General features: G+C 35.1%; 1 protein-coding gene across 6 annotated transcripts in view; it reads left to right on the top strand.

Moving 5' to 3' along the window:
- The window catches only part of QKI (QKI, KH domain containing RNA binding), a 192,948-nt gene that overhangs the window by 162,577 nt on the left and 14,160 nt on the right, over positions 1 to 16,211 (top strand). For all 6 annotated transcript variants that reach the window (XR_005214107.1, XM_037817636.1, XM_037817634.1 and 3 more), the window contains exon 5: positions 15,643 to 15,730. Coding sequence is in view for 5 of the 6 variants with exons in the window: in XM_037817636.1 (XP_037673564.1) it covers positions 15,643 to 15,730 (88 nt within the window). In the remaining variant the exon portion in view is untranslated. The remainder of the gene's footprint in view (positions 1 to 15,642; positions 15,731 to 16,211) is intronic.

Below are 16,211 nucleotides of genomic sequence, written 5' to 3'. Positions count from 1 at the left end.
AGGGATACATGCCCACATCTCATTCTCACTCTGATTTTTCCTTCTTTTGTAATAGGAATGGAAGTAAAAAGTTTCTTTTGGGGAGATAGAATACTGAACTGGAAAGGCTAAACTAACTGAGTAGCACTCAGTATTAGAGAAATTAGTTGATTACAAGACAACTAAAGTTTACATTATGTCCTGACAGTTTAAGATAGACTTCACACAAGGGGTCACCACACCCAGACAATTCATAGTGTTTATCTTTGGGCTTTTTGACTTTATGGTGGCTATAATGGTGGCTTTTTTTGTTCTTTTCTTTTCTCTGTAAGTTTATTTATAGGTATTTGAGAAGTTGAGTAGGAATCAACTTTTAATATAGTTGATCTCCTTATTAAACTACAGTACATACATTACACAGAGCTCAGTAATATTAAACTGAATAATTGATCTAATAGATGGCAGCACACTTCCAGCTGAGGATTTTGAAATTTAAAATCATCGCCAGATACTTCAAGGAATATTGTAAAATTTGAAAATACTTATCTAAAGAAAATTACTTTTAATTTACTTGAAAAAATGCAAATAACAATGTCATCAAAATTTGGGACAGTGGTAGAGAGAAAGGGCTCTGCCAAAAAATATTTTTTTTAAAGTTTGTTTTCTATGTTTCCCAAATGTTTTCTTCTATCTAATGGAAAATGCATTTGACTCAGTTAACTGTATATTAATTATAAACTGAAAATAAATTAGAAGAGTTAATGAATAAGATAGCCTATCTTCGAGTTAAACATTTTAAACTGGATTTTTGATGAGCTGATGGCACTGCATTTAGTTCCTGGCCAAAATGATCAATAATTTAAATCTGTTGTATTGTTGGCCTCATTTTATTTTTATTGATAGAGAAGACAAGATATTAAAAGATATATTAAAGACAACTAGCTGCAGTACACTTGTCCCTTGATAGTGCTGTAATGTGAGAGAGCATCTCTCTCATGTAAAGAAAGGTGTTGCTACTGTTTTCTGCCGTGCACAACCATTTTAATCTGAATGGGAAATCTGTCTAGGGAACCAAAGTACAGTAATTAGCAGTCTCTTCAGAATGTCAGAGCAGAATTACCATTGTAATGGTTTAGCTGCAGGATGAAAGGATTGAATTTGGGTCTGCCAGTCTGCCAAACTAAATTAGTTGCCATGGGAATTTTCAAATGTGAGAGGCGTTTACTTAAAGCAATTTGGCGGGTTTGAATAAACTCATAAATTACAGGTTTGAAAGGAGCCAGTCTTTGCTTTCGCTTATATAGGCAGGACTGTGTAGCATCCTCAGAGCGTCTTAAATTCTTAATGAGAATGTGTTGGTCCATGCAGGCCATCAGCTTACTAAGGCTTGTTTTCGCTAAGTGTATTACAGTAAGCACATTTAAGGAAAGTCATTTGGTTCTGAAAAAAGTGACAACCCAACGTAAATCGAATTTCCCTTCATAAATTAAATATATCTTGATTTAAATGTTAAATGATCCTTTGTATCGTTTTATTACTCTGGTGGCCTGAAAATGTAGATACATCTTTCTGAAATGGCTCTCAGGGGAGGTGCAGGTGTATTGGAGGAGGAGTATGGTTGCTTAATTCACATGGGAAAGAGTAAATTTTTTAAAAGATACAATATTTTTTTTTGTTTATGTATTAATCATTATTGCTTAAGATGTAATTATACATCGAAATTGTGTGAATAGAATTCTGTAGTTCTAAGATGACTGTTGAACTGGTAATAAAACACAAGGTACAGTAAAATCTCATTTTTTACCTGGTAAAATTTGTTATTTTTAACACAGCTGTTTAAGTTTCGAATCCAAAGACCATCACAGAAGTTCTTTCCAGAGATCTTCTAGTCGATGAAGAACTCCTCAGAATCAAAGTGGCATAAGGCATAATGTACCTGTGTGTGAGATACTCCAATGGAGTGTGTGCTACTTTGGGAAATGTGATGGGGGAGAATGTCATTTGCAAAAATTAAGTGTGCTGATTGATTTTTTTTTTCCCTTGCAAAAGAGAGGCAATTCTAAATAAAATTTAATCTGATGCCACATGCAGTATCTTTTTATATCCATCTCCGTATTTTGCCTGTGTTGTTTATTCTACATGAGGGCAACAACAAGAGCAGTGTTCGCACTAGAATTTTCACAACCATTTCTTTGAATAGCAAAACATACAATTAAGAAGTGTGACAAGGTATGGGTTTTCAAACTTCTGTTTAGTGTCTGCTCAGCCATAATGTTCTTTGGCAAGTGGATCAGGCTTTTAAAAACTAACAGGAGGTCTTCCACACTTGGAGTTTAGTTCAAAGAAGCTCCTTAGTGATAATAATAAAATATGTCTTGTCTATGGTAACCATAAACAAGCACTCTCAAATACCCTGTATGAATGACATCCTCCTTTTGATTCTTATAATATTGCTATATTCCCTGAAGATTTAATTTGAAATAAGGATTCATTGAGTAATGGCTTCTCTAAACACAAGGTTTTCTTTGGGTTGACAAACAATTTAGACCGCTATGGCCCAAAATTTGTGGTGTTAACAAATATAAAATGAGGGACCCTGGTATGGAATAATAGGACAGAATGTGTTTAATCCCTAAGAGATGTTTTTGTGGTTTATATAGAAAGTCTTTCCATTTTAATCTTGTATTTCATGCATCCCTCAGAATTTTTATGTTAAATTTATTATAGAATACATTATACTTACTTGTACCTGTTAGTTCTTAATTTATAAATATTTATTTCCCACACTTAAAATAGTTGCTCACTGGCTGGGATAATGAATGCATTTTGGTTTTTTTACATTCACCTATCAAATGGATGGTATTCTATATGAGTATTTTAAAAGTAGTTTTAAAACATACATATATGTTTATTATTTATATATATAATAAACAAGTATGTATACTTGTTTATTTTGTTGAATTAAAATGTAATAGAAAAATAAGTGAGTGATTTCTCAGTGTATCCTCTTTAGTTCAGTTATTTTCATACATCCCTCTAATTTGTTTGCATGCCCTTCTGATGGTTGGTAAGTAGCATCATGTTCCTTATATCGAGGCAACACATTTGTAATCCGTGCAGTTTCTATTAAAGTGTGTTGCATTTGAATTGGCAAAAAAGTTAAGAGAAACAAATGACCCTTATTTTATTTATATTTGCTTATACATTTAACCCCTTTATTTCACTTTTCTTGACAACGTTTAAAGTGTTGATGATATGTATATGTAAAATTATTCATAGTAACCATTATGATATTTAATATCAAATTAATGATTCATATAAGCATTTTAATATTAGAACCTTTTCATATAAGCTTATTTGGAAGCTGATATTATGAAATGTTTTTCTTCTATATTTTTGATAACTGGATTTTGAAAATTGAACTTGAAAATGACTATTAGATTATCCTCCTAATTAATAACAAGATTCCTTTATAGCAGTTATTCTGAAACCATACGGCTGAATTAGGTAACTAGATGTGTTTTGTTGTTTCTTCTCTTAACTTTTAATGCCTTTTTGGGGGAAACATGTTTAATCTTTAACATATAAATCAAATACAAAAAATATATTGAATTGTTTTTGAAGTTTTGCCTTTAAACAGGCATGGCGTCAGCTTCCTTTTTGGTAACCCTTTTTGCAGTATGTACTATTCCTGAGCAAGTTAGGAGATTCATAAAATAGCTTACTTTCTGTTCTTAGTTTATTTTATGAATTCTGTGAAGTATGGCAGTGTGCTCAGTTTAAATAATATACTTTGATTACTGAGTTTAGTATCTATGGAATCATATAACACACTTGTGGAAATTAAAAGAATCATTTAATAACTGTCAAAAGCAGTTCACCTCACTAGTAATTCACCAGGATAGAAACCAAGGCTTCAGTATATACACAGCCTTAGATTTAGTAATGAAATTGAGAATAGGACAAATAAATTTCCTAATTATTTATTTATAAATTGACATACGCTCATTAACAGTGTTACACCCTTGCTTAGGGTAGACAGTTTTCCAGAATGACCTTCTGCCTATCTAATTTGTTCTTCCTGACCAGTCTCATTTCTAACCATATCTTCAGTTAACCACTGCAGTGGTGATGATTCTTAAATATACTTCTAATCTTGAATTCCAGTTCAACTATCCTTTGAACACCTCTACCTGCCTGCCATGTAGGCATCTCAAACATAACATTTCCAAAACTAAAATGGTTTTTCCTTAACCCTTCCTAGTTCTGTTCTTCCCTTGTTTTTTCTATGTGAATCACATTAGTTTCTTAGGAGTCAGTCATCCTTCCTTGGTTTCCCTGCCTCTACTACTTCCCATCCACTGTATCACTAAGTTCTGGTTCTGCTTCCCAATATCCCATGACTCTATCCTTTTCTGTTCTCACTATTGGACTCCATCTGTTTTCCTTGGCATTCCCTCCTATCCATTTTCTACTTGCCTTCTTTTTTATATACAGAAATATCATCTGACTCCCTATAGCAAGTTTTCAGTGGTTTTCTGTCACCACATTATAAAAATCCAAACTCAATAACATGGCATTCAGAGCATGTCACCATCTGGTGTCCACCTGTATTTCCAGCTTTGATTCATATCATTTCTCCCGTACCCACTTGCACTCCACCCATATTAAATCTTGAAGTTTCCAGAAAACCCCTTGTTTGCTTAGTGTATTATAGTGACCTCTACCAGAAGTACTTCCCTTCTATTGGTTAATTTTTGTTTCGGAAATACTGAATTTGAGATGCTAATGGAGCAACCACAAGGAGGAGTTTGGTAAAATGTATCTTCCCTAGTAAACTCCTACTCCTTTCTTTCTTGTTTTAGATTAGGCATTATCTCCTCAGTAAAACCCTCCCAACAATTAACATGTAGTCACTTCTCCCAATTTCCCATCATGTGTGTTCTGTGCTAGTGTTATAGTAGTGTGCATAGTTATTATAAATGATTTTGTTTATTTTATCCCCCTTCGTCTTTCTGTGGTCATTTCAGGGGTATGCATGTAGTCCACTTCATCTTAGTATTTATCTCTGACTGGGTAGCAGGGTCTTGCGTTGACTTAGTAAGTGATCAGTAACTGTTGGTTGGCTTAATGAGTGAATGTTAATTCTTTAACAAAACATTCAGTGCTTGTTTTGCAGGAATTATAGAACACAAAAACACACTGATGTCAACCTTGTGCTTGGCACTTGAGCAAGCTGCTAAAAAATGGTACTAAGGAACATGGCAGTTCAAGGAACTAAAAGAATCTCTGTGGCTGAAATGCAGAGAATGAGAAATGGAGGTGAGGCTAGAGAGACACCCAAGGAGCTGACCAAGGAAAATGTTTATAAGGATATTGATCTTATCAGACGAGCCATAGGCACTATTGAAGCGTTTTAAGGAGGTGATCTGATCATTTTCATTTTGTAAAGATCACTCTGGCTACTGAGAGAGAAAAGATTGGCCACAGTGTATGTGGAGAAGGAGACCAGGAGTCTGTTTCAGTCTTTTGGTAGCTTGGACTTTTAGGGAGTATGAGTGGAGTAAGAAAGAATGAGGTAGAACAGGCAGCTATTTTGGAGGTAAAATAGTCAGGACTTGGTGATTAATTGGAGGGGACTGGGTGAAGGGTGATTGACAAGAAGGTATCACATATGACTGCAGATTTCTGACTTGTATAAATGGATGGCTAGTGCTGCTGTTCAGTAAGATAGGGAATGTGGAAGATAATTAGATTTTCACAGCAATAGTTATGAGTTCAGGCTTGAACATAGTAAGTGTGAGATGCTGTTTAGATATGAGTCTGTTTTGAGGGGAGGTCTAGGCTGGTGATGTATAGTAGAGTTATCTATCTGTGGTTAGTAATTGAAGACATAGTCTTTGAGATTGCTGAGAGAGAAGAGAAATCCCTGGGACTGACTTTTGAGGCATTCCAATGTAGTGGCTGGGTGGTGGCTATCTGAAGTGCAAAGGAAAGGTGGGGGAGTGAGATGGAGTCAAGGGGAGTGAGTAGATTGAAACATAGAGACCCAGTCGACAGCATGAGATGCTCTTGTCCAAGGTCAAGAAAAACAGAGACTGAATTGCCAATTTTATATGGTGTGGTAGAGCTTGTTAATAACTTTGATGAGAACTGTTTCAGTGGGGTGGTGAATGATAACGGTTGAAAGCCAGTTTGGAGTAAACTAAAGAAGTGAATAAATGGAGATTGTGAGGTTGTGGCGGTGAGGAGAAAGATATTGCAGCAGCTTACAGAGGAATATGTTGTTTGAAATTATTTTTTAAGGATGGGGAAGTTTGAGCAAGTTTCATTGTCAATTTAAAAGATGTAGTTACATTTTATTTCTCATGTGAAATTCGTGATAAGGCTCTTCTCTCCATTTGTGATTTCCTTCGTGGGTAGGGTTGGGGGACCTCTAACCTTACAGGAACCAAGTTGGAGTTTGGTGATGGTAAACTGAGAAGGGCTGGTAAGGTGATCTGCTGGGGAGGAGATGCAGGATGTGTGGAAGATTTGACCAGGAAATTGTAGTAGAATATAGGCAAGGAAGGTTGAGGGCCCATTTAAAGTTGGTGATCATAAATTTGAGTGGATCCAGTCTCCTGTAATTTGCCATTTTCTTCGGCAGTGCTGGGACAGAGAACAGTTCAGCGCTTTCAACAGCTTAAGACTTCCAGTAAAACACCAGCTAATGGAAAACTTTTTGCCTAAGAACATTGCAGTATTCTTTAATTTTTTATAGGTCTGCACTGGGTGTATATTAATATATGACAGTAGTAATGTTTCACTTTGTCATTCTCGACCTTTAAAGAAAAGTATATTATTTTTAGATCTTAACACATTACTCTTGGATCAGGTGTTGTAAGCCTTTGTATTCATTGAACAAATATTTAATGTTGTATATATTAGGATCTTAATAGTATAGCTGCTTTTCAGAATTACAGTATGCAATCTGTTCTGCCATAAATCAATAGATGTGTTCCTAATACTGTGTAATTAAAACTTTAGTTATAAGAAGTTTTTCGTAGAAAATTAGGAGGAGTGTTTCAAACCCATAGTAACAGTTACTTTTTCCTGTAGGAATTTCAGTAATCAAGAAATTTTTTAACAGCTATAAATTTGAATACTATAAAACCAAATTATCACAGGGAATATCCAGAATAGAATTATTTCTAGCTGTAGGACCAGACCTTTTACCTGTCTCGCTTTGTCTTGTCTTGTCTTTTTTCACCACAAGCAATTATTTTCTTAAATATCATACAAAATGTTCAAAGCATCAGCCATTCAAAAAAAAAAAAAAGCTGCTTACCTTTAGAAGTACTGCTACTATAGTTTAAAAATCAAGTAAAGAAATCATTCTTAGATTTGATCATGATTATAGCTACAATCCAATTAAAATTAAAATGTCTTTGAGCCACTCAAGTTAATCTGTTGTGGGTGTTACTAAATTAGAGAAATGCATTTCAAGAATTTTAAAGCCTATTTCTGTTACATGAACCCCATTTTATCCATTGATTTTTGTAAATTAAAGGTGATTTTGAATATAGAATCTGCCACAAAAATGTTGCATATTCAATAGCACAATAATTTTATATATGTCTGAAATTTTCCATGATAAAAAGAAAATAAATTTCTTAGAAGTACCAGTTAACTTTTTAAAACTATGTATTAAAAAAAAAACTAGTAATTATACTAAAACTGCATCAAAATATGAATAATATTTGTTCTCTGTAGCATTTTCTTTGTGTTTACTAGGCTAACATGTTAGATTAGTAAGTGCTTCCGGGTATGGAGAATGAACAGTCAAGTTGATCATGTATGTGTCTTTTATAGTAAATTACCGTATTATAATGCAATCTTTTTTTTTTCAAATGGGTGTGCCAAATCGGTTTACGTTTATTTGTGGTTTTATTCTTTGTTTTGTAATGCAATCTTTAACAGATAGTTTTCATGGGAAAAAAAAAAGTGGAAAAATTACCAGCTCTTACTTGAAAATGTCCAAGAAAAAAACCAAAAACCAAAAGTTAACTCTGTTTAAGGTCTCCATGGTATTTCTCCCATTAAGTTAGCAATATTTTGTTTTGTTTAGATTTTTTTTAATAAGACACAGTTATTGAGGGAGCCGTAAAATGAACACCCAAACCCCCTATTCCTTTGCGTAACCATATAAATTGGAAAAGATTTTTTACAACACAGTTTTAACAGTATGTGTATCTTTTGTAATGAAGTGGAGCATAAATAAATAAAAGCAGTTCTTGTTCTTAGTATTTATTCTAATGAAATAATCCAAAACCAGCAAGGTAATTTGTAACAGTATCCTTTATGAAAATTAATGAATAGTAACTTTTACCATTAGAAAATGAAACTATGGTTTAGGCTTAAAGTATTATGAATATTTGGAATATTATGCTGCCATCCCACATGTACAGTCGACTCGACTCTAGTGCTCTCTTAAATCCACTCACATCTCTCCATCACCACTGTATTTATCCTAGTTCAGGATATCATTATATGTTGCAGAGATTAGGAACCTCTAGTAGTCTCTTAATCTTTGAGATCTTCCTGTCTTTAGTCTTACTTTTGCGGATATTCCCCAAACTGGGGCAGAAATGATCCTTCTAAAATGCAAAATCTAATCATGACCTACCTTAAGTTAAAACACTTTTTTTGACTCCTCAGTATTCCTAGGAGTAAGGTCATTTGCTTGAACAGGGTTTGCAAGCTATTACCTTATCAGCCTCATTATTTATCTCATATGATTGACCCTGGATTTATGAATATGCTCTTCCTCCTTCTTAGGACCACCTTCACTCTTTCTCCCCTTTTCCTTTAACCCTTATTCATCCCTGGATGTCAGGTTGTATATTATTCCATATTGATACTCCCAAAGCCTTCTCTGCCCTGTTTACCACCTGTCCAAATTAGTTCAGTACCCTTGCAGTATGTTCCTGGAAACTTGTTTAATTGTTTGTTCTGGCTCCAGCTGCACTCTCCTACACACACACACACATGCACACACCCAAATACACATCAGTTTTTCCTTTTCTATTTATATTTCGTTGAAGGCAGACCATGTTATCCTAGGTAAAAATCTTTATTAGTTTTATATAGTTTAAATTGATCCAGTGTGTGTGTGTGAGTTGTTACAAGCTTTTCTAGTTAAGTAATGCACCTCATGCTTTCTGTCTACCTTACCTTGTTTTGTCTGCTAAGTTGCTGCTGCTAAATCAGATATTACGCTTAAATGGGAGTATGTCATTGTAATGGGAAATGGAATGATAGGCTTTTTCTTCTAATGTATCTCTAACATTTGACCCACAACTTTTTGAAATAAGTCTTTTTTGCATATCATTTGAAGTAAGGGCTTGCTTTGAAAAACAAGGTTGTGTTGCTCAGACAAGTAATGATGCTAATTTGCTTTTTGTCTCCAAAACTGATTCTGATATACCTATTCCATATATGGCTTCTGTAATGATTCTTGGCATTTTGCTAATGCTCTTAGATTTGTGGACATCACCGTGTTTGTGTTGGATTTAGCATGGTATCTACTTCATAGTAGGTGCTCATTAACCATTTATTAAGTATCTGAAAATAAAAGAGTGGGAAAGGGAAAGAACATGGAATCAAGGAACCTTTAAACAGTCTAAAAGAAATAGCAGATCAGCATGATTAGCACAGAGAATTCATGTACACTTTTGTCACAGAATGGGGTTGGTGACATAAAAGGAGAGGTAAAGTGGTCTTGGCCATTAATGCTAGTCTAGGAAATTTCGTTTGTCTGAAGTAGTGATGGGGAGTCACTTATCTCTTGTATCTGTCAGGAGACAGAAACCATTCTAGGTGTTTTAACTGAGAGAATTAATACAAGGAATTGGTTAGTAGTTGTTGACAGCTGATAAAAAGGAGAAAGGGTTAGAATACAATGCAGATTTAGACATGTGAATGGTGTCCCTGAAGCAGCTGTCGCTCCAAAAGCCGGGAGTTAGGAGCAGTGGTTGGTACTGTTAGATTTTAGGAGCTTTCAAAGCATGTTGTGCCCAAGTGGGACTTAGACCTCTGATGAGGTGGGGTTCCTCAGCTGATTATGGTACCTCAGGAGTCCAGGGGAGTGCGCATCATCTGACTGGTATGGGTAGCTCAGGACAGTGGGATGGGGAGGAGTGTGCACAGCGGGGCTGGTTCCAGAAGGGCTAGCAAAGAAGTCTGTAGCCTGGAAACAGCTGCCTCTCGCAATGGCGTGGCCGAAGTAATTCTGATGAGAACAGGGAGCAAACAGGCAGGAGCCAACTCCCTTCCCCTCTCATGCAGCTTTCCAGTCTCCCTTTAATGCCTCCTCAGTATATCTCAGTTCTAAGAGCCTAACAGAAAATATGTAATGTCATAGATACCCATCATTGGAAAGCTTTGTAGCACATCAGTTTCCACCATCTTGAAAAAGAATATTCCAAACCTGGTGTGGGAGGATAATTTTCTATTTGTTTTATAGGATAAGTTGGAGTAATTCACCCCAGATATCCTCCTAACATTTCTACTTGGATATTTAACAGGCATTTCAAAGTTAACACTGATTCCCCCACATCTAGTGAGGAGCATGGATTTATGAAACTGACATCACTGTGGGTGGGAGGGGTTAGAGAAGTCTGCATTCTGGGAGAGGAAAACGATCAGGGCTATCAGAGGAGAAATGTGCAGGGTTCCTCTACTTTGGAGGTAGAAAAGCACAAGGTATATTCTAGAGGACAGTGAACAGATAGATGATTTTGACTAGTGCAGAACATTTGCAAATAATATGAGGCTGTTTAGGTAAGTTTGGTGCCTTGAATGCTAAGCTGGAGAGTTTGGGATTTTCTTATGGGCAGTGGTTCAAATTATTCTGTTAGTGGGCACAGTTTTAATGATTTGGAAATATTTGTACATTTATTTCAGCTCTCTTTGGTAACTAAGTAAATTGATGCAGTGTGGTTTTTCTTTATATGTAGTTTATAGATACAAAAATAGTAAATAAACATAATTTTCCTAGTTTCTAACGTAAGTGTCTTGGACTTCAATGAATTAAAAAATATGTCCTCTTAAAGGCATCACAGCCTTGGAGAAGCTATAATATAGTGGTGTTAAACATAAGGATCTTGACCTTATGTTTTTGATGTTGAATACCTAACCTGTCTGAGCCTTAGGGATAAAAATAGTCCCAGAACATACCATAGATTTGTTATGAAGCATAAATTAATAGTTAATATCTAGTATCTAGTTCTAATAAAGGAGAACAGTGAACAAATTCTACTTCAAATGTTAAAAACCTCTTACTCTCGTTTAGCATTAACCATAACTTCTTTCTGTCACATAGCTATAGCCTACTTGATGTAATATATGCATAAATTATATAATACATATTTATACAGATCTGTAAGTATGCCATGGATACCATGGGTAATCTTTTATCCACTCTTCCAAAATTCAGAAGTTTGGAAAATATGTTTATAGCCTGTCTTTATTCTACTTAGTGTGAACATTTTTATGTTTGTTGCAGATTTGATTAGGGGGGTGACCCCCCAGACACCACCAGAGGTGTTATGTAATCAGTAGTACATTATCTTTCTAAAAATCTAATGCTGAAATCTCAAGACACTTCTGATGCCACGGGTTGTAGGTATGGAAGAATGGACCTGTAGAGAAGTTAGCAGGTGTTTGTTACATTTTTAAACTTTTATACTTGTTTCAGAAGTAAAGGCATTATTAAGTTTTAAATCTTCCATGCAAAATTTGAGGGAAATATTCATCTAACCCATGGCCCAGCAGTTCTACTCCTTGGAGGAATGAAAACATGTTTACAAAAAAAGCTGTGTGCAAAAATTTTCATAGCAGCCTTATTCACAGTATCCAAAAACTAGAAACCAGCCAGAGGTCCATAGCAGAAGAATGTATAAATAAACCACAGTATATTTTTATACAATGAAGTAGTACTCAGCCATCAGAACAGATGAGCTACTGGTAGATGCAGTAATATTAATGAGTCTCAGAAATATTATGCTGACACAAAAAAGTTTACACTGTCTGATTCAATTATATTATAGAATAGGCAAAGCTTAAACTATGGTGATAGAAATCAGACCAGTTGTTTCGTGTTGGGAGGACTTTGTGGGTTGGTACTAATGTCCTGTGTCTTGAAGTGTATCACCAGAAATGATTTGAATGTTACACTTAAGATCTGAGTATTTCACTGCTTATAAATTATACTTCAATTTTTAAAATGCTTTAAATTATGTAGGGCAAATAACTTGAGAAATGAGAAGTTGGGAGATTCCAGGTAGTCGCTAGGAAAATCCAGATGTAAAATCTCACTTTATAACCTTATTCTTGGTTGCTTAATAGCAGCTTCTTTTCTTACAAATGAAAAAGTTGGTGTCTACTCTGTGGAGGTTCTTGTACCTGACCTGGTTCTACAAAACATCTTTTGAAATCTCTAGAGTTGAGATCAGGATACTGTTTTGATCAGTTGTTTGATATCTTTGAGAAAAGAAGAGAGGACAAATAAAATCCTGGTCTGAAGCCTTTTTAGTGAAAGCTTTCAGAGCTTCTTGATTATAGAAAAAAACTAATAGTAAATACCTAAGAAACCAGCAAGCTTTTTTGCCTGAAGAGTTTACTCAGTGTTCAGGCAGGTACAGACTGCCAGGCAAACTTGGTTGACAAAATCAGGACAATAGGTTGAAATAACTACTTTTGTGTAAAAGTAATTATATTATGTAATGAACTCTGCTATCTCATGAGATAACCGAGCACTGTGTTCTGTGAAATACTGACATGGGGTGAGCGTGGTATGGAGGTGAAGTGGAAGTTCGTTCAGGAGTGAGAGTATATCTGAGTTCATGAAATTCCAGCTCTGCTAACTAAATATGGTGCTCTTCTAGGAGGTGTCAGTGCAGTGTGCCGTGACATAATTCAGTCATAAGTAATAGACCCTGATTTCATAACTTGTAAGACTCTGCAGCCTCCAGCAGTTTCACTGTGTCGGACTATATATACCACCACCTCCTAGTAAAGGCTGTGCTCTTCCAGGTTTTACTCTCCTCTGGGGGTGATCTCTCCTCCTATCACTGTATCTGTTTCTCAGTTTCCTGCATCTTGGAGAAGCATGCACATGTGTGTGTACACCCTGGCATGCATAAATGTTTCTTTCATCATCTTACACTTGAGTTTTCTCCAATCTTTGACATGGCCTCATCCAGCTGGTGAGTGTGGTTATTTTGTTATCCAAAAGAGGCAGTTCAATTTAAAAATGTTTTCAAGCACCTGTCCTCCCTGTTCAAGGTTCTTTGCTAGGCATTATATCACATCAACTCTTCATCTTTATTTCTTCTCTGATGGAAGTAAATTTGCCCTCGTCTGCTGCCATCTTTCAAACTGTACCTCACGTTAGAAGAACACTGGATGTACGTCTGTTTCTGTTTTTCTTTTTTCATTTATATAGAGTATCATATGTATGATTCTGACATTCTTCCATTATTACACCTAGACTCAAATTTGAAATGACTCTTGATAAGTTTTAATTTTTAACAATATTAGTTGTGAGTGAACATAAAGGAGTTTTTTTCATTATAGGTTTGTGATTGATTCTTCCCTTCTAGTGTTTTTTATTTTTTTGTAAGTAATGGCAGTGTTTTTCAAAGAAATCAACTTCTTGTCTTTTAATTCACCTTTGTACAAGGTGTTGGAGGTTAAGAAATAGTTATCCCATGAACCATGCAAGCACCTTCTTCTTTATTACTATTACTACTACTACTACTAGTAGTTAGTTTACAGAGTTGGCACTAGTATTTGAACATTATCTTCATGATGCTTTAATTTATCTTTTTCTTTAATTTTTGTGGTTTAGCAAAAGCCCACTCAGCAGTCTCTTTACTACAGATTGATACCTTATGCCATTCATTGCTGTAGTGCCTATCATATAATTTTGTGTGTCATTTACAATTTTAACAGAAAAAAAGGGCCAGAAACTGTTTTGCTTAGTCACTGCCTCTTTCTTGAATCAGGAAGGACAAAATTTACATCAGAAAAATGTATCACCAGGTTACTTTCTTTTTAAATATTAAGAATTTTAAGTCCCGAGTATTAGGTAATGTAAAGAAGTGCAGTTCCATTTTTACCACATCTTCAGGAAGGGACCTTCATTGAAGAGCCCTCCTTTACTGCTTCCTTCTTTGCAAGATTTGCTGTGTCTAGTTAAGCTCTATCCTGTAGGATTTAGGCATTTGGGATTTGGAAATAAAGTTTCTCATACCACAATTTATGTCCTTTAAAAAAATAAGTCCCGGTCAACCCTTGTTGGGGGTGGGGGCAATGGGCAGTGATAAATAAGAAGTAGGCTTTATTCTCAAGAAGCTGGCTTTTGATTATAGTGATATACAACAAACTATAACTGAAAGCAGAAATGTAATCCAGGGATGGCTGCACTGAGAAGCTAACATTTAGATTGAAGTGTGCAGGGATAGGTAGAATTTGGAAAGATGGAAGGATGGAGCCAGAGTGCCAAGGAGCGTTCAAGATGGACGAAATGGCAACATGACCGAGATGAGAAGGCATATAGAATCTTTGATAACAGGGCATGATCTGGTTTGATTTATAATATATTTGTATATGATAGTAGAAGATTAATTGGCTTAATTTGGGAAGAATAGTTTGGAGCCAGGTAGGAGTAGCTTTAGATATTTTTAGGTAGTAAGAAACCATGCAAGGTTTTGAGACATAAGAATGTTCAGAAACATTAAATTGAAAGCTGTGTTTTGGGGCAGTTAATCTGGCCATGGTGTATAGATTGGAGCACAGATACCATTAACTGATTTTTGTTGTGGTTTTGTTAATAAATTGATAGTGACTAGAGTGGAGGTGAAAACAGTAACTGGCAAGGTTGGGGCTGAATCCAAGGTAAATGTGGTGGCCAAACATTTTGATAATCAGAGACTGTTTTATGCCTGTTGGAATAGTATAACTATTAATAGTGCCCTCTTTTGCTTTTAAAAGTTAAAAATTGGACAAATCATATGGTGACCTAAAGATAAATTGCTATATAACTGAGAGCACTTGCTGGGGCAGGGAGTGGCATAAGAGAACGGAAAATATATATAATTTTTAGAAATTCTTATTATAATTTTACTACATCTCTTCCTATTTGGAGAATTAGACATATAACCTTCTCTTATCTGAATACCACAATCAAATCCTCTATGTTTAAAATCCCGGGTTTTTTTTCTTTAAATAAATATATCTTAGTTTTGGAATATTTAGCAAAATGAGAGATGCTGAAGAGACTATACTATATTCAATCTTACCTAATATTTTCATTCATTCTGTCTAAAAGGAAGGCTTTTTAAGAGAATTCTAATAAATCAATGTAGCTTACATAAAAATTTTTCAAATAGAAATGCAGCTAGTGACAGTTGAGAATATCCTGTGTATTAAAGTGCTGTGATAATTAAAATCACTGAAAGAGTGAATGGCTTTCAATATGTCAGCACTTTTTTGTTCCCTGATTGAAACAGGTGGCTATTGTCACATAGTATTCTGTTTTAAGGCTTATGCATAGATATAGCTATAATGTACATGGACAGTCTCAAAATGCTTACAGCTGTTGTTTTCTGTCTATAGGCAGAAGGAGAAGACAGCCTTAAGAAGATGCAGCTGATGGAACTGGCGATTCTGAATGGCACCTACAGAGACGCCAACATTAAATCACGTAAGAATAAGACTGAGGCCCTGTGTTAAAGTTGTCACAGCTGCTTTGTCTATAGACTTTTCTCCTTTTGACAGCCCAATACATGAACAGTTAACAAATCTGAAGAGTTGGACTGCTTGTTTCACTTGATATGGGACTTAATCCCATTTTTAATGTTTTCATGAATTGAGGACACTCTATTGGTTGTATTTAAAAGCGTGTGTAAGTTCGGGGTTGGCAAACTTTTCTTTTATTGTTTTGATGAAATAGCAACCTCTAAATTAAAGTCAGGAAATTCATATTCTGTTAACTACTGAAGATTAAAGGCTTCTAGCTTATTTTGTTCTATTTATGCAAAAGAAAAATTTTGGATTTTTTTTTTTAAAGAAAGAAAATATACTATATTCAATCTTATCTAATATTTTGGAATATATTTGTTTTGGAATGTATAGATAATGAAGCCTGTTGAATGAAATTATCCTGCTGTTGAATTCTGTCCTTT

Source organism: Choloepus didactylus, chromosome 24, assembly GCF_015220235.1.
Source record: "Choloepus didactylus isolate mChoDid1 chromosome 24, mChoDid1.pri, whole genome shotgun sequence".
Taxonomy (NCBI): Eukaryota; Metazoa; Chordata; class Mammalia; order Pilosa; family Megalonychidae; genus Choloepus; species Choloepus didactylus.
This window is presented reverse-complemented; position numbering and strand designations above follow the sequence as displayed.